The 19,428-nt window shown below is 49.4% G+C and overlaps 1 protein-coding gene across 11 annotated transcripts in view; it reads left to right on the top strand.

The window, feature by feature from the left end:
- LOC144781519 (uncharacterized) overlaps positions 1-19,428 on the top strand; it is a 2,047,367-nt gene that overhangs the window by 1,717,574 nt on the left and 310,365 nt on the right. For 10 of the 11 annotated variants that reach the window (XR_013601003.1, XM_078660419.1, XM_078660420.1 and 7 more), the window contains one exon: positions 15,723-15,800. Coding sequence is in view for 9 of the 11 variants with exons in the window: in XM_078660419.1 (XP_078516545.1) it covers positions 15,723-15,800 (78 nt within the window). In the remaining 2 variants the exon portion in view is untranslated. Of the gene's footprint in view, positions 1-15,722; positions 15,801-19,428 lie in introns of those variants that run through there. The other variant, XR_013601004.1, reaches the window with a different exon arrangement.

Here is a 19,428-nt window from a genome sequence, read left to right as displayed (position 1 = left end):
ACATTATCAAAACATGTCGAGTAAGGTGTCATACGAATTGGAATACTACCCCCTTCGCCAATTCTGGCGACGGGGGTAGCATTCCACCCTTCTAGAGGGACACGACATGTATGTAACTGTGAACCCCGGTTAAAGTTAACTCGAGCCTCAGCATCACAAAATGGATGCTGCCACCACAGACACAAGTCTGACCTCCTGCTGCTGGGAGTCCTTCCAGCGAGGGAGGCTTGGACAAAGGGTTTCCTGCCTTGGGAGGTGCTAGCACCACCCCAGACAGGATTTTGTGTATTGGGTAGGACAGGCCTGAAAGGAATGAGACATGCCTGGGGCACACAAGGTGTCCTGTGCATACACCGGTTCAAACCAGTTGCTGGGGCATCCCTGCCCCAGCTCTGGTGGGAAACCAGACAAAGGATAGGGGGTGTAGCCACCCCCCTTCCTGGTCCCACCCAGGGGAGGGACCTAGTCAGTAGTGCAGCCCCCTTTAGGAGAATAAAGGTAGGAGCTGGTCCCATTCCAAATTAGATTATCCTGAACAATTCTACAAGAAGAAACTCTGGCCTTCGACGTTCTGCTCCACAGAAGACTCATGAATCTCCCTTGTGGACAAGGAGTGTCCACCCTGCAACTGCAGGCACCATCACGCGGTCCAGCGGCTTCCCTTTGTCGTCTTCCCTCGAGGATCCAGACTTCAGAGCCCGACGAGACCCAGATTTCCAGACCTCTCTGACCTCAACTCACATCTGCAGCAAAGCTGAGACCCGTGGGTGCGACGAGACACGTGGGAACGGCCATCTTGAAAGAACCTGCACTTCGCTTCCAGCATGACTCCTGAGGTAAACTCGACCAAGTGCTTTGGGGATTGAGAAGCCCCAGCCCCGAGCAGCCCCTGCATCGAAGATCAGCCCTCCAGCTTCCACGAGATCTGCGTGGGGCCCTTCTGCTTGTTTGCTGCTCGACGCGTTGTCTGGTCACTTGCCGGCTGGCTAGTGGCCTCCTAGACGAAGAACCTTTGAATCTTCACTGCTGGTCTGGTTGCTCCAGACTGGCCCTTGCTCCCTTCCAAAAGAGGGGCACCCCGGACTCTCCTAGTCCGCACCAGACGTCTTTTCCACTCACCGCGTGGGTTGCCGTTGCCAAGGCCTGTTGACTCCAATCCCGGATCCGACACCGCCGACAGCGAGAGCCTGCGTGGGACAGCTCGTGCCTCCATCCTGGTCATCGAAGACACCTCCTGGTCCACGTGACTGCAGAGTCAAGCGTCCACTCTTCACCTGATCGCGACAACAGCATCTGGTTCCTTCCTGGTTCCACACCGGTCACTGGCTAGTGACTTTGAACACTGTCCCCTCTGCTTTCAGGTCCTCTTCTTCACCGATCCACCCTTGGATCGCACCGGACATCTTCCTCCTGGCCGCCTGCAGCATCTTTTCTTCCAGGCTCCATAGACTTCAACGCGAGAACCCAACACACTTTGACACCTATGCACCCGCAGCCCGTGGGTGAGGTAACAAGAGCATTTCGGTGCTCAAGGGTAGTTTAACTGTCCTAGTGTCCCATTCCACAGTCGTTTTTGTCCTAACTAGTCAGGATTGTCCGTACTCACCTTTAACTTGAACTGTACTGTCCATAGACGTTGTTACGCATCTCGCGTGTGAGTTCACACTCTGCACACGCTTCCCGTGGGCCTCCTATTACTTACCTAGGGTTAGTGTAGCGTGGTCCCAACGATCCAACAGCCTCTGGACAGCTCCATTCCTTTTATCGACTTTCACATTCCACTTACTTAGTATATGGTTTGTCGTGCCCCTAGGGCACCATTGTAATTTTGTGCAACTTGTCGTATTTTTCGTAAGAGATTGTCATGTGCTTAGCCCTCTGATCTCATAAAGAGTTCAGATGTGTTGTTATTACTAAATATACTGTTTATTTTCATAACAACCTGTGTGGTGTCCTTTCATCTGATATTCAAGGGGTTATTATGTGGTAAAACAGCTGGCTTCACATGCCAAAAGAGTTTAGCCTAAGACTGATTTGTCCATGCTACCATTAGGATAGCTGGTCTATAAGGTTGACTTACAACCAATCACCATAAGGGTTGTTTGGACTGATACAAGGTGATCACTAGAACTAGTGAGCATCATATATCAGGCCAACTTCTCACATGGAATCCACAGGCAGATGTATCCATTAGAAGAACAAGTTACTTACCTTCGGTAAAGCTTTTTTTGGTGGATACAGTATCTGCCTGTGGATTCCTCACTGACCCACCCTCCTCCCCATTGTCCACCTATGTATACCTTAAAGGATGCCTTATTTGGCTTGTTGTTTTACATTGTATCTTCTTTCAATGTGGTTCATTTATAGGAAATGCTGATGTTCTTTAGCTTTCCTTTTTGATGTTATACTGTGTAAATTGGTTCAAATGTTGTGTACTGTGTATACTATGAGTTTGTTGTCGGTCCACGGAAAAAATGGGTGGAACTGACGTTATCACGCTGACGAGGCTCTCTTACCTTAAAGGATACCTTATTTGGCTAGTTGTTTTACACTGTATCTTCTTTCAATGTGGTTCATTTATAGGAAATGCTGATGTTCTTTAGCTTTCCTTTTAGATTTTATACTGTGTAAATTGGTTCAAATGTTGTGTACTGTGTATACTATGAGTTTGTTCTCGGTCCACCTGTTTCACCTCAGAGGCACGGAAAATATGGGTGGAACTGTCGTTATGACGCCGACGAGGCTCTCTTATGGCTCCTGTGATGTCATGCGGAGTCGCGAGCGGAGCTGACGTCCTAGTCGGCGTGGAGAGCTTGGAAAAAATTCCACGGAATGCTGGCACAGGGGATATTCATGAGCTGAGGCATCCACAGGCAGATACTGTATCCACCAGAAAAAGCGTTCCCGAAGGTAAGTAACTTGTTCTTTTGCGCAAACCCAGGTTTACAATCTTTGAAAACCTGGGTTTGTATCAAAATGCATAGGCGGATGCACAGGAGCTGCCATGTCCCAATCATGAAATGCCTACCTGATGCAAAAATGTAGTATGTCTGGGCCATGATATATTTATGTTAAGGGTTTATCAACACTGCAATTTTATTTCTCCACCTAGAAAACCACAAAGATACTGTGTGGCATGCATCAGTCTCCTTTATGTGCTGTGGGGGTGATTTGATGGTATTAGTATATATAACCAGCCTTTATATAGTTTAAAAGGGTCTACATTTATGCATTTGAGTAGTCACCGAAGTCATAGTATGAGGACTTCGAGTGAATGTGGTTTTCTTGCTTCTTTCATACAAAGCAAGTAAAATATGTTTCATTTTTTGTGCGCAAAATGCCACATGCAGTCTGTTTTGCTGCTTGAGCTTTAAGGAGATTTTCCATTTCATTGGAGCATTCTATCTGCAGTGGCTTCACTTCCTAGACGATCGTGTTGAACATTCCATCCACCAAATGTAAAGATATCCATGGCCCTTAAAACATCTCTTTACATGACAGAAACCTTTCCTGCCATTGTAGGAAAAAATTGATGAATGGCTCCATCTAACATGACCGCCAGTCATGTTTCAGAAGTTTTACATTTTTCTAAGACTAACTCGCAATGCTGGAGTTTGTGTTTGAAATGTGTAAAAATGAGTGCCCCCTCCTCCGTGTGAGTTTCTCCCATGGGTGTGGTGGTAAGTTTTTTATTTTTACTTTCATTCGGTGGTGACTGTTAGCAAAAAAAAAATCTGATTGCCCCTCTAAATTGGGAAGATGGTCGGATGGTTTACCTCTGATGGCTCATTCTCCACTGGGCCATCGGAGAAGTGTATCTGAAAGAGACACGTTAGTGATAGATTCCTTACTTTAGAATATCCCCAGGCGTCAGACTGGATCGGGATAATTTTGCGTAGCAATACCCCTGCGCGCCGGCAGGCGTCGCCCGCGGCTCCGCATCCGTCGTCGGCATCGTTAGCGCCGGAATGACGTCGTCAGAGTACTTAGACGCCGCCCATGCGCGCTGACGTCAGTTCTTCTTTTTTCCGCGCCAGCTAGCGCAGATCCAGAGAAGCTCTACCCCGTAGTCATTTTTTGACTAAACTTTTTTGATCTTTTGATCATTTCTCTACTCGAGTCTTCGACTCCGATGGTGCCAGTAGGGATGCCCGGGTTTAAACCCTGCTCCAAGTGCGACCGACTGATGTCGGTTACCGACCCCCATCGCCGGTGCCTCAAGTGTTTAGGCCTCGACCACGACGACCGCACCTGCTCCGACTGCCGGGCCCTGACGTCTAAAGCTAGGCAGGAGCGGTCCCGCAAGCGGCTCGAGCTCCGGCAGTCGGCCCCGCGCCGCTCTAGGTCCCGGTCCCACAGGAGGTCGAGGGACCGGTCGCGGAGTCGGAGTCCTCGCAGCTCCGGGAGTGGACATCGGTCGTCAGGATCCAAGTCCTCAGTTAAGAGGCATGAGAGGTCGGAGAGACGTCATCGTTCCTCCGACCCACCACGATGCTCGCACAATGCGGCCGGGGGTTCGGTAGACACCACCCACGCGGCTCCAACGGAGTCGCAGGCGTCGCCGCCTGCCCCACACCTTCGGGCCCCTGGGCATGACGCGACGCCAGAGGAGGTCGAGCGGTACCTCATGGCCATGAGGTCCCTCCCTTCTCAGCCGGGTCCCGTGGCGCCTCCGGGCCCAACGGCCCCGGCTGGAGGGTCTAGCGGGTCGGGAGCTTCGGCTCCGACGCCGCCGGGTGCTTCGGCCCCGGCGCCGCCGGCGACTTCTGTCCCGGCGCCGCAGGACCTCACTGGATCCGCTTCCGGATCCGGGTCGTCGCCGGTCGACCTCACAACCTCACCGGCGCCTGCCCTGCGGGTGTTGCCCCCGGCGCCCACTATGGATGCCGTCCCCAATCCTCCCTTCGGTCTGGCTCTGGTGCCGGAGCGGCGCTGCTGGGCGCCGCTCCCGACGGCCTTTGGAGATTTCTATTTCCATGAACCGGCCCCGTCTGTTGACCCTGATCTGCAGGAGATGGGTGACGAGGGTGATTGGGAGGGGTCTGTGGACCCTCTGGCACAAGAGTGCCAGTCTCAACAGGACTGGACATATGAGCTTGGGGAGGTCAGTGGAATTGACACTTCGCCAGACACTGGATTTGTCTCCCCTCCCACCGTGCCTACGGAGGAGGAGGCTACTTACAGTGTAGTGTTGACGCGGGTGGCCAAGGCCTTACACCTTGAGCTCCCCGTCGCGGCCGTGAGGACTAACCTCCTCACTGAGGTCCTTAAACAGCAGGCAAGCTCCACTGAGCCTCTGCTGCCGTTTAATGAGGCCTTGTGTGATGTTCTTGTGGGCACTTGGTCCAAGCCCGCCACAGGTCCGCCTGTGGATAGGAACGTGACCAGACGCTACCGCCCGGCCCCGGGCGACTCTTGCTTTTTGTCCACCCATCCCACCCCCGAGAGCCTGGTCATCCAGGCCTCCACTTCCCAGACCGCATTCCCGACGGCTCCACCCAATCGGGAATCCAAGAGGTATGAACAGTTCAGGAAGAAAGTGTTCTCGTCCCTGAGTTTGGGACTGCGGTCTGTCAATACCTCATGCCTCTTGGGCCGCAACACCCACACCCTGTGGGACACGGTCGCGGACGTGCTGCCACAATGTCCGGAGGAGGTCCGGGCTAAACTCGCCCAAGCCCTTGCGGAGGGTCGAGATGCAGTGCGATATTCCATCCGGTGTGGGCTGGATACCACGGACTCACTGGGCAGGGCGATGGCAACGACGGTGGCGGTTCGACGCCACGCCTGGTTGAGGTCCGCTAACTTTTCGGCCGATGTCCAGGCCACTCTTCTGGACATGCCGTTCGATGGCCGTCACCTCTTTGGCAACAAGGCAGACCATGCGCTTGAGCGTTTTAAGGACTCCAGGGCTATGGCCAAGTCCTTGGGCCTCTCGGCCACATGCCAGCAATCGGGTGCCTTTCACTCCTTTCGTGGCCACGGAAGGTGCGCCCCATTTGTGCTGCCAGCCATGCACCGCAGAATGTTCAACAGCGCGGTGGCGGCCGTGGAAACCGCCGTGGCAGCGGTCGGGGACAATGGCGAGGCCAGTCCACACCTCCCCCCGCAGCACCTGCCTCAAAACCTTCCTAGTCCGTGTTTTCAGGCCCATGTGGTGCCAGTGGGAGACAGGGTTCGCAATCACCTCTTCCACTGGCACACTGTCACATCGGACAGGTGGGTGCTGTAAATCGTCCAAAGGGTCTACTCCCTCCCCTTCGAGGCGACCCCTCCAGCCATGCCACCGCAATTTCACCGCATGTCGGGGATCACTTGCAACTTCTGCAAGAGGAAGTCACGGCCCTCTTGGCCAAGGGGGCCATCGAGCGCGTTCCTGGGGCAGAAGTAGGATGTGGTTGTTACTCTCAGTACTTTCTGGTACCCAAGAAGTGCAAAGGGGGCCTACGCCCTATCTTGGACCTCCAGAATGTCAACTGCTTCCTCGGAAGGAGAAGTTCAAGATGCTGACTTTGGGGGAGGTCTTAGCTGCCCAGGACCCTGGAGACTGGATGGTAGCGTTGGACTTGCAGGACGCTTATTTTCACATCCCCGTCCTGCCGGCCCACCGGCGTTACCTGCGGTTCACGGTAGGCCACGAGCACTTTCAGTTTACCGTGCTCCCCTTCGGCCTTACCAGCGCCCCACGGGTGTTCACGAAAGTGATGGCGGTGGTCGCAGCTCATCTGCGCAGGTTAGGGGTGTCAGTCTTCCCCTACCTCGACGACTGGTTGTTGAAGGCGGGCTCCACCCAGACAGTCGTCAGCCACCTCCAGACTACGGCCAACCTCCTGCACTTGCTGGGGTTCTCCATCAACGTGCAGAAGTCGCACCTGTGTCCCTCTCAGAAGCTCCTCTTCATTGGAGCGGTTCTAGACTCGGCGCAGTTTCGGGTTTATCCTCCCGAACAGCGGGTTCGGGATATTCAGGCTTTGATTCCGATCTTTCAGCCTTTATCCCGAGTCTCGGTCAGGTTGACGCTGTGGCTTCTGGGGCTGTTGGCCTCCTGCATCCTTCTGGTGCATCACGCCCGGTGGCGGATGCGGGCTCTGCAGTGGGACCTGAAGTTTCAGTGGGCCCAGCATCAGAGCAACTTGTCCGATCATGTCTTGATCTCGGAGGGCACTGCAAGACGGTTGCAGTGGTGGCTCATGGACCGCGATTGGGTCAGTGGCAGATCCCTCTCCCTACCCCACCCCAAGCACGTGGTTGTGACGGACGCTTCCCTCCAGGGCCGGGGAGGCCACATGGGAGAGGCGGAGATCAGAGGCCTCTGGTCTCCAGCGGAGTCCCGGCTCCATATTAACCTTTTGGAGCTGCGGGCGATCCGACTAGCACCGAAGGCATTCCTCCCCTCTGTCCGGGCGAGTGTAGGGCAGGTGTTCACAGACAACACCGTCGCCATGTGGTACTGCAACAAACAGGGCGGGGTGGGGTCGTGGACCCTATGCCAGGAGGCTCTGCGCCTCTGGCAGTGGCTGGAACATCAGGGCGTGACCCTGGTGGTTCAACACCTGGCAGGTTCTCTGAATGCCAGGGCGGACGAACTCAGCCGTCGGTGCATGATGGATCACGAATGGCGTCTGAACTTGGACGTGGCGCAAGGCCTCTTTCAGCAGTGGGGAGAGCCTTGGTTAGATCTATTCGCCACAGAAGAGAACGGGCAATGTCATCAGTTCTGCGCGTTGGAATTTCCAAGGCGGCACTCGCTCGGAGACGCTTTTCGTCGCGAGTGGAGTTGCCGTCTATTGTACGCCTTTCCGCCTATACCACTTCTGCCCAGAGTGCTGAAGAAGATCAGGCGTGACAGGGTCCAGGTTATCCTTGTGGCTCCGGACTGGGCACAAAGATACTGGTATCCCGAGCTACTCAGCATGTCAGTCGATCCCCCGATTCGTCTGCCTCTTCGGGAGGACCTTCTGTCGCAGCAACAGGGGACGGTCCTCCACCCGAACCTGTCCAGTCTCCACCTACAAGCTTGGAGATTGAGCGGCGGCAGTTGAGGCCATTTGACTTGCCTCCTGAAGTCTGTAATGTCATTCTGGCAGCCAGGCGTCCCTCCAAAAAGTCGGTATACGCCTGCAGGTGGAATAGATTTGTGGCATGGTGCACAGCAAAGGCTGTGGATCCACTCTTTGCACCCCTTTCTGAGGTTCTCCTCTTCCTTCTTTCTCTTGCCCAGCAGGGCTCTGCTCTGGGCACTATCAAGGGGTACCTTTCTGCCCTTTCCGCCTTCTTAAGGCTACCTGATCAGCCTTCCTTGTTCAAGTCCCCAATTGTAAATAGGTTTTTCAAGAGCATCACACACATGTTCCCTCCTATTCCTTTCGTGATGCCCCAGTGGGACTTGAATCTTGTTCTTACTTACCTAATGTGTGCTCCCTTTGAGCTGCTCCATAACTCTCCGTCTTCTTACCCTGAAGACTGCTTTCCTGGTTGCCATCACCTCTGCCAGGAGAGTGAGTGAGCTCCAGGCTCTTTCTTCCACACCTCCTTTCCTCTCTGTTCACCCAGACTAGGTTGTGTTGCGGACAAGACCTTCTTTCCTGCCCAAGGTTGTCACAGCCTTCCACATCGGGCAGTCCATTACCTTGCCCACCTTCTTTCCACCTCCGCATCCCTCAAAAGAGGAAGAGAGGCTCCACCGTCTGGACCCAAAACATGCGCTCTCTTACTATCTGGATCGCAGAAGCCAGTTCTGGGTGGATGACCAACTCTTTGTTGGTTAGGTGGGCGCTAAGAAGGGAAAGGCGGTGCACAAGCGGACCATCTCTCGGTGGATCATCTTGTGTATCCAGGCATGTTACTCCTTGGCTAAGAAGGAGCCCCCTGTTGGTTTGAGGGCTCATTCCACTCGGGCCACGGCGACTACCACTGCCCTGGGCCGGGGACTGCCCTTGCAGGACATTTGCCAGGCAGCTACGTGGGCCTTGCTGCACACGTTTGCAAGACATTATTGCCTGGACAGTCAAGTCCGGAGGGATGGCTTCTTTGGCCGTTCCGTCCTCCAGGACTTTCTGGTGTGATTATTGTTTCGCAGACCCACCACCGGGGTTGGTATTGCTGGGGTATCTATTCTAAGGTAAGGAATCTATCACTAACGTGTCTCTTTCAGATGCACAAGTTACTACTTGTGTAACGATATATCTGTAAGAGACATTAGTTTGTGATAGATTCCTTACCGACCCACCCATCCTCCCCGTTCTGCGAACCGATATCTAGGGTTAAGATCATCCCCTTTTAGGGTCCTAGTTTCATGGCACCAGTGTTGGTTCTATTATGGCTCTGCAAATCTGGCGCTGAAAAGCTGTGTATCAGAACTGACGTCTCCGCGCATGGGCGGCGTCTAAGTACTCCGATGACATCATTCCGGCGCTAACGACGCCGACGGCGGACACGGAGCCGCGGACAACGCCTGCCGGCGCGCAGGGGTATTGCTACGCAAAATTTGGCGGATCCAGTCTGACGCCTGGGGATATTCTAAGGTAAGAAATCTATCACTAACTAATGTCTCTTACAGATATATCGTTACACAAGTAGTAACTTGTGCGTTAGAGACAAGGCTCTATCATTGACATACTGTTGTTCCTCCCAGACCCAAATCGGGCAGGCGGACTGACAGTTTAGCGGAGAGGATACTCTGTAACTTTGTGACAGAGTGCCCTATTGTTAGAACTGGCTATTTCTGGTAGGCTAAGGCTGACGCCAAAGCCAGGCAGAAACCACCATTCTAGTCAGGGCAATGGAGTCACACGCCAAGATAACCCCTACTCACCCCCTTTGTAGCTTGGCACGAGCAGTAAGGCTAAACTCGGAGGAATGTGTAAAGCATTTGCGCCAGCACACAACAGCAACAACATCCTAGGCACACCACAAATGGAACTCCACACAAGGTTATATAAAAAATAACTTCTGTATTGGCAAAATCACATCAGATAGAAATCACACATGTACATTGTGCCAACTGGCACAGTCAATATTCACAAGGGATTATGTACAAGACAGGGCCACATGTGCCACTGTCATAATCAGCACTTTTAGAAATTAGAATAAGTATAGCACAAAATAACAGTTATAAATCACAACCAGTAACTACTGGTAACAGGTAAGTACCACCTACGCAACCCTAACCACCTTAGGAGAATGTCACGCAGGGGACCAGGACCTCACTAGGACCACCTGTACTGGAAAGAACAACCACCTAAGAATAAAATACATTTAGGGGTGTAAGCAAGAACACATTACACTTGATGCATAAAAACATTCAGAGGTGTACGGAAAAAAGGTAAACACATGATGCATAAAAACACATTCAGCGGTGTAATAATAAGGCACATGATGCATCATAAACACATTCCGAGGTGCAGGGAAGGAAAAACACATGATGCATAAACCAACACATTTAGAGGTGTAAAATCAAGGAAGACACATGATGCATAAAAACATTCAGAGGTGCCAGACCATAACTCAATAGCGCAAAAACACATGATGCCTAAAAACATTCAGAGGTGTAAGATCAAGGTGCGTAATCATATTAAATGCATTACATTTCCTAGCACCATATCACATTGCGCAAAACTCACATTAGGCAATTACCATCACATAGATAATCACATTGCGCCTAAATAAAGTCACATACCAGCCCCCATCTAATAAAGGGACTAAAGAGCCCTGTGTCCAGAATGTCAGGGCGCGCTGCCATGCAGCACCAGTCAGGGGTGCGCCACCGGCGCAAAACCTAAACTTTGCAGGTGCCCACTACTTGCTGGGCACCTGGGAATATCACAAGACCTAAACGGTGCAGCTGCCCACTAATTGCTGGGCAGCTGTGAATCAAAACTGCGACAGGGTCCTCACTGACCCTAGAACAGAACTGCGCCAACTGTTGGAGCCACACAGGCTCTAAAAACACTCATGTCCACGTTGGAGCCACACATGCTCTAAAACTGTGCCACATTGCGCAGAACGTTGGAGCCACACAGGCTCTGAAACTGTTGTGGGGCGTTGGAGCCATCTGGCTCTATAAATACACATGCCCCCAAGTCCTCCGTGGGACTTTAAAACAAATGGCCAGGGTAGAGCCACGCAGGCTCAAACAAAACATGCCCCATGGTTAGAGTCTCCCCTCTGGGTACTCAAAATCATCAACTGTCCAGGAGCCTCTCAGGGCTCTAAAACAAATATGCCCGAGACATTGGAGACCTACGCACGGACAATAACAAGGCCCGAGAAGGTCGGAGCAGCCCGCTGCCATGGGGGCCGCTCGGGGACACTCACACCAGTAGGCAGTCCCCCACAGGAGCTGGAAGTACTGCCCCCTCTTGAGCCACACTTACCGGGCACTCCTTTGTGGCCGGAGCACTCCTCAATCAGGATGCAGCGGGGCTCTGTTTCACCCAGTCCCCCGTCTCGGGACCGGGACTCAGTGCGGAGCCAGCAGGGCTCCCGGCGGCAGTCTCCTCACTCTTCTTCCGGCGCGGTGGGGGCCAGGCACCGGCAATGTGCCTCGCGCCCCCTCCGCAGGACGAGAGGCCGCGCTGCTTCCCCCGGCCCCCCCCCTCCTCGGGACCCAGGACTTGGGACTCTGTCACCCTGCTCCGGCAGGCGGGGTGGGCTCCCGACCTCCGGCGTTGTCCATTTCGGGGCTCCCTCTAGCTTACGGGAGCCCCGCACCGACCACACGGCATCTCCTTCCCCCTTTTCGCTGCGGGGCGGGACTTCCGGCCGGGCCGCGCCACCATTGGCTGGCCGGCCAACCACTTCCGGGTCGTCGCGGGCAGCACGGCGGCCCGCTTCAGGCACTTGTAGGCTGGGGCTGAATTAACCGAGGACTGGGCTCCCTCGAGTTAAAATATAAAAATAGCGGCCAGGTCCCTGGCAGTGTGGGCACCTGCCAGGGGACAAAATAATCGCAAATCAGCGAGGTGGGCACTCGCTAGGCCAACCATAAGCAGGGTGGGCACCTGCAAAGCAAATAAAGCGTTCCCAGCGCTAAAGGGCAGGATAAAGCGCTCCCAAGCGCTAATGGCCAGCAAAGTCCTCCAGGGGATAGGAAGAAGGTCCACAGGATCCCAGGGCAAAGTCCTTCAGGAGTCCAGGGGCTGGACAGGGCCCAGGGATTCCCCTGGGCCCAAGCAGCAGCACGCCCCTGGCAGATTCAAGTTAGAAACAAGAACATCTTGGAAGGGGACACAGCCCCTTTTCATACAGAGAAATCCTTTGTCTAGCAGGGTGCAGGCAGTGTGAGAACCAGCTAGAACTGGTTATAGGGAATTCCTTTCACTGGCCAGGCTAGGGACATCAGACGCACCCCAGGTGGTGGAGCCAGAATTGTGTTGGGAAAACCCAGCCTCACTCAGGACCCTCAAACAAGACGGTCAATCCACAAGCAGGCCCAGGCTCACTCCTCCCCTCACATCAGCATGCTAAACACTCCATTCACCACCGGGGCAGACCCTCCCAGACTCTTGGAGCCAGGCTCACCAGCCAGCCTCAGCCAATCACACGCCAGACACAAATTACACAAATATGCCAACTTCTAAAAGTCCCCAGTGCTTGAAAGAAAATCTCCCGTATGGACAACTGCTAAGAATAAGACGCAATTGTACAAACGTGGAAGATTTTGAGTCCCATGCAAAACTATTTTGTGCTGAAATGGCACAAAAGAGGGTACCCAAAGAAACTATTAAAACATTCCATGAAACGGGCTAGATTCACCCCCAGAGAACATCTCCTGCAGACTAAAGAAAAGGATGAGGTGGACAAATTGGTTTGTGTGACAACCTTCGGCGCGCACACGAACCAGTTTAAACGCATCATCTTAAAAAACTGGCATTTGCTGGAGACTCTGGAACATCCCTTACAAAAACCAATTTTTGCCATGCGCAAAAACATTAGCATCGGCCAACAATTGGTAAAAGCAGATAGTTTCATCCCTAAGCAAAAGAGTGACCTATTAGCACAGTGGAAACATAAACCGGTTTGTGGGCACCACAAATGTGGCAACTGTGTATCGTGCCCCACAACACTAGAAGGCACTGTGTTTGACCATGACGGTGTTAAATGGAAACATCAGATGTTCACAAACTGTAAAACAAAGAATGTCGTCTATGCCGTGGTGTGTCCCTGCAACAGAGTCTACATTGGCAAAACGTGCCAGTCCGTCAATGTACGGATCACACAGCATCGCTCAAGAATTAAGAAAAAAGTCCCCAACGCTCCCATGGTTGAACATTTTGTAAATAATAACCATGGAGAGAATGAGTTTAAATGGACTGTTTTAACATGGGTGGATCCGAAATTGCGATCACCAGATGTGGAGGCTGCACTTTTACGCAAAGAGGCGTACCTTATCATGAAGTTCGACAGTGTCAACAAAGGATTAAATAGTCTGAGTGAGATCAATAGGGCATAACAGCTGAGTATGAAATAAAACTGTTTTTCAAAACATACGCCGGTCCGAAAAAACAGACTGAAACTCCAAGGCCCACAATCCACTCCAGGATGAACTACACCTTCGTTTGAGTATCATTTGCTACCATTGAGCCACGTGACCGGAAAGGCTTTTTTGACTGCCATTGCGCATGCACGGCCCCCACCGGGTGCAAGAAGCCACGGACAAAACCCAAATAGCGCGAAAGAGTTTTGAACTAGACGGTAAGCCTTAGAGGTTTTCGTTTTGGCACACGGGATTTCATTTTGATAGTGCATGAAGAGTTCCAACATTAAAACTATCCCCACGGTTTCTTTCTTTCTGTAGCACACACGAACCGGCTAGAAACCCGATAGAGACACTGACTACAGCTTCCTGTCTTTGGAGGACAAGTAAGTTTTCCCATAAGCAGTGGTCACAGCGTACCAGAATGGTTTTTTTTCCACTTAGCGTAGAGAATCATACCCTGTTCCTCATTTTCGTTCCAGACATGTGAACCATACTTGGCACCTCGAGTGACTTATGCACCGGCGGCTCACAACAGAGTCAGACCGAAAACTAAGGTAATTTTAGCAAACTTCTCTGTGCATAATCGTGCAGCCCCACCACACTCAAAAATCATAACACAGTGCACTCTTTTGCAGAGTGACAGCCACGGTTCCGAAGACATTGCAAAAGTTCTGTGCATCCTTGGATAAATAAGGTATGCCCATTCCCTGATGTAATCTGTTTTTACGACATTTTTGAATGGATCGAGGATCAATCCAAAAATTAAAACTCTCTCCCCCTTGTATTTCTCATAAACAGTTCCCATGGATATGACTCATCCGGCCCTGATGAGAGTCCTGTGATTCACACAAGGAGACTCGAAACGCGTCGGCATTGCATTTTCTGTTTTTCTAAAAAGAGACAGTATCAATGACACCTGTCTATTCCCTATTATAACTAATTGGTATAACATCTTAATAAGGAATTGGGTGGTAAAAAGGTTTTGTTCACCCTCTGAGAATAATTTGAGAAATATACTTTTTTGTTCCTTTGTCCTGAAACTGTTTATTTGATTTGTTCTGTATCTATTTGTGAGTACAACTGTCTTTTCATTTCAAATTTGTCACATATTGTGTTTTTGTAAATAATGTATGTTTTTGTGTAAACACTTGTGCATGGCTTGAGGTGAAGTTGATGATGTTCCCCTTTTCTTGTCCAATAAGTCTTCTAAAAAAAAGTTTTCTATAAAGAAAAAAGACATAAATCAATTTTCAGGATAAACTAATAAAGTTGTGTTTATCCTTTTTTTTAGTACATTCAATCGTTTCACCCAGCTCTAGAGGTCTAGGTAAATTTCCCCCTTTTTTGAAAGATAACGTGGCCCAACCTACCCTCTTTCCCACAGGGCCCAACCCCTCCCCTTTTTTGTCCAACTTCTAAAAGTGGCACTTCTACACTAGACACAATCATGCCGCATACATCATTACGCAGCATTCAATCTCACGAGTTCATACATCCCAAACTCGACCCTGCATTCCCCACACATCAGGAACTACCATGGGCATACATATTCCCCATTCATTCCTATGGGAGGGCAGGTCACACAGAGAGCACACGCACTTTACACTGTACCACAGTGAAAAAGTGCGCAAAGGCCTAAAATCACCAACACCAGGTTCCAGAAACAGGCTAGGAAAAAGCTAAACGTTTCGGGGTGAACCTGCCAAAAGGGCCAGGTCCAACACCTATCCATCAGACTGTAAATCGCCCCCAAGTGACGTAGGCGTCCTATTCTAAAAGTAGGTTGGTATTGATCTGTGGGTGACGCAGAGAGCTATATATTTGATATGAGCATTCACAGAATGGAAATGAGAGTTTCCAATGCTAAGATTGGTGTTTACCAGTGTTCTAAGTTGGTCAACAACCTAGCTAACCAGTTTTGGTTATATGCAGTTTTTTTTACCTGAAGGTGAAGAACTGTAATTTAGAGCAGTATTTCAACCCAGACGTTTTAACAGTGACACGAATGAGGACATAACATGATATTTCTGCTCAGATTGTTATCATGCACCCAGAACATAAATAAGTAGCTGTATTTGTTTTCAAATGTTCCCTTTAGAGTTGAGTAGGACACAAAGAATCCATTGTTACCAAATATGAAACAGTTTTTTCCCAAATCTAGCATCAAAAGAAAATGATATGAGTACGTTTAAATTTATAGCACATATTACGTCCGGTAATGTTTGTAAATTTGTCTCCACAGGAGCACATCAATAAAGCGATTGAACTCTCACCCAATGATCACGTACCATACAGCATGTTGGGAAGATGGCTGTATAAAGTAAGTATTTTGGCTTTCAGAAATAAAAATACTACTACTGTGCAATATAGAAGAAAATATAACTTGCTAATTAGTTGAATAGTATACCATTCCAGATTTGTTGCATGTTAAACATACACTAGAAGATAATGTTTAGTTGTATATTGATTTCTAAATAAAGCCAATTAACCAACAAGAGCGATTCAGTTAGCTTTTATATACTGCATATTATTTTAAGGTATTTAATTGGTTTAAGTTTGTTTGATTGCTTCCCGGTAACTCAGTGTGAAAAACACAGCTATGCTCAGTACTACTTAAGAATAAAAACTCTCCTAGCTTTCGTAACGGAAACTTTCAATTCTATTAAGGACACTGAGGCAAGGATTATGCTTTATTTTCTTCGGTTTTATTAACAGCATTGAAACATTTCACGATTTTACATACTTCATTTCCCATAAACCCAAGGGAAGAAGTCACAGTTCAACAACTTTAAGCGTCCAATCAGATAATGCCAGGACCCCGCCATAGTCCTACAATGCAGTTGCTGTCACCTCTTTCTGTGCCGCTCAGCAGCCGAGTTTAGTGTCTCCTACTCTTTTCTCAGAATGAAACTTCAGATTTAAAGATTTTCATCTCCCTTCAATGTCTTCAGGTGTCATATGCATTTTCTTCTCGTTTATCTACTTTAAAGGGTATTTGTTTTTATTGGAAAAGCCATTGATTTGCTTGAAATGCCCTTCATGTGGAAGAAAAAAAGTAGTATCAGACCCTCATGCAGTCTGTGTGGTGTGTCTCCTAACTTTAAACATCACTGTTGGGAAAATCCAGTTTTAGACTTTTGACCAGCCGCGGCCTGTGGAGGGAGTTCCGTGGGGCAGGCAACCGGGGCGGGGGAGGGGCAGGGTGGGGAGTGGTAAACACCGGAATATGGATGATTGCAGGTAAGTAAACAATTAAATTAAAAAACGATTTGTACTGCAGTGTGTTGAATTGTCTCTCACTCAGAGTTACTTAAGCTAAAAGAATGAGCTGCAAGTTTCCGGTACATCAATGGGCGATACATTCGCGCCCAGCCTGGCCTGCATTTATGTGGGCCAGCTTGAGGAACATCACCTTGACTCGCTACTGCACTATGAATCGTTCCATCCAAGAGCGCTGCTGGATAATCTCTAAGTGGGGCAGTTTTTAAGGAACTGGAGAAATTGCTCCACCACTACTGAATATCTGCAGCAATCTGAAAATCTGGCTAATAGTTGACACAGCTGACTTATCCCAGAAGGGTAGTGAGTAGAGCACTCAAGAGGGCACGCAATACAGCCCGGGAAGCACTCCTTGAAAGGAATGTCAAACAATCCAGTGATTGCCTTCCAGTTGTCCTCACCTTTGATCTCCTTTCTTCTAAACTTCGACAGGCCATAAGGAAACATTGGTCATTGTTGTCCACAGCCGAGTATACGATGCCACCACCTGGGTTTGCATTCAAGCGTGCGCGGAACATGAAGGAAAAATTGCTACACACACGGCCTGCGCAGCACGCAACAAACACCTCAATTCTGTCTGGGCACTACCCTTGCGGAGGTACTCAGTATGTGACTTGATTGAAAAAACTAATAGCGTGCAGTTGCTAAATGGAACAACATTGTATTTAAATAAATTTAGCAACTGCAACTCTGTAAATGTCATATACAGATTGACATGTCAGTGTGGGCTGCACTATATTGGTTTGACCTCACGTAAAATAAAGGTTTGCATGCAGAAACATCTGAGCACCATCAAAGCTGGAAACCTGACCACACGACTGGTACAACATTTCCGTGAACAGTAACACCACCATAGAGCTTTGAAATGGGTCGTGCTGGAAAGAGTAGTGGGTCTTGACAAGATACTGGCAACAAAAGAAGCCGGCTGGATTTTATCTGAAAAAGCAGACCTATATTGGTTGAATGATCAGATTGAGTGGAACAAAATCAGTAGGTATGGCTTCACAGTGCACTGGTGTGTTTCCTTTGCTTCAGTGATACTATACAAATGAGGTTCACACCTAAATGAGCCTTAAAAATCAATATGATCGTCATCCATGAGATATATTTATATCTCTTTGATACAGAATAGCGATGTTGGTGCATGGGAGTCCACATGACACTTTGATCAGGCGTGTAAATGTTTGCTTCACATAAAGTGTCTGTCTGCACTCTACCTTTGCGTATAACTTTTGGTGATTGAGTATGGCAGCATCGATATAGAACGATATCAGTGGGATGGCTGTTTGCCTTTTTGAAATCACTACTCAAATGTTTTAAATATTCTGCCTGGTTACACTTATAACATGCAAGTAAAAATCCTTGATAGGGAATTTTTACAAGCAAGACTATTTGTCTGATGATATGCAGACATGTTGGTTTGTGTGCATGGATAAGTAAAACATCGATCGGAATAGAGTGTTTAAAATTCTAAATTGGTTTTCAGAATGGGAAAACAGAAATCGCACATGTAGATTGGCAGTTTGGTTTCTTCGGACGCAGTGGCACTGGGTTACACATAAATTGACCGCGTTCCGTATTGAGTTTTGGAACTTCAAAATAGTGCCGACTCGCGCACGTCGATATCACAGCACAGGCAGAGGTCAGAGGTGACGCACGTGACACGCCTCACCCCGGGCACGAGATTTTAAACAGAGGCACCTCTTCCGCATCCACACGCCGGGATGAGATAACGTGAGATGGCTGTAGAGCTGCGGTAAGAGTGGGAGCACTGAAGACGGCGCGATGTCTGGGTACAAATGTGGGATGGTTAACGCACCATGCCCTGATGAGTGAAAGATACCTGGGCAGGTACATGTGTGATTGGTCAGGATGATAAAGTATAGATTATATATTGGTGCACCTATCAGTACTGGGTTGACAGTTCACCCGTCTGATTAACACTTGGTTCAGGTGGTATACTTTTTCGCGTTTCCTGAGGAATCATGTAATGTGCACTGTTCCTACACTGTTAGATATATGTGTAATGGATATGTTTGTTTCCACAGATAAACAATAAAAAAAAAAACAGATGTGCTGTTCTCAAAGGGGAAGGGTGTGTAAGAGTTACACACCCTTTGACACTGTGGGAGCTGGTACACGGGCCTGTGGCTCCCACTTGGTAAATATAAACTGTGGAGTTTTTGGAATACAGCGTCTGGGGCCACGCCTCTACCTGTGTTTTTAAGTCAGTAACTGCCCTGAAGGAAGTGGCAAACGGTGGTTTTAACTAAAGGAATTTTTGTGTGTTTGTGTGTCTGTCAGTCACGCGACATTTACAGTCAGAAGTGCAGTGATGTGATTCGTTGACCTCAAAACCCTGACAAATTTGCCATAAAGAAATACAGGCAATGAAACATGTTGGCCTACTTAGAACGGGTATATAACATGCTGTGTTTTTAATACTGAGCAAGCTCACTATTTTGGATTAAAGGGTCAAACTATGCCTGTGAGTCTTAGCTCAATTTTAATGTTTGTTTCAGACATTTTGCCTCTTGCATTTCACAGGGTCTTTTCTTACTAGTGATCTTCTTTCACTAAGTACACCTCTTCACACTTTATCTACTGGACACTATATATTCTTTCAATGAACTACGAAGCATGGCTAGTTTACACCTTGCGCAAGTCAA

This window comes from Lissotriton helveticus, chromosome 9, assembly GCF_964261635.1.
Source record: "Lissotriton helveticus chromosome 9, aLisHel1.1, whole genome shotgun sequence".
In the NCBI taxonomy this organism is placed as follows: Eukaryota; Metazoa; Chordata; class Amphibia; order Caudata; family Salamandridae; genus Lissotriton; species Lissotriton helveticus.
Note: the sequence above shows the minus strand (reverse complement) of the source record. Positions and strands in the feature narration are given on the sequence as shown.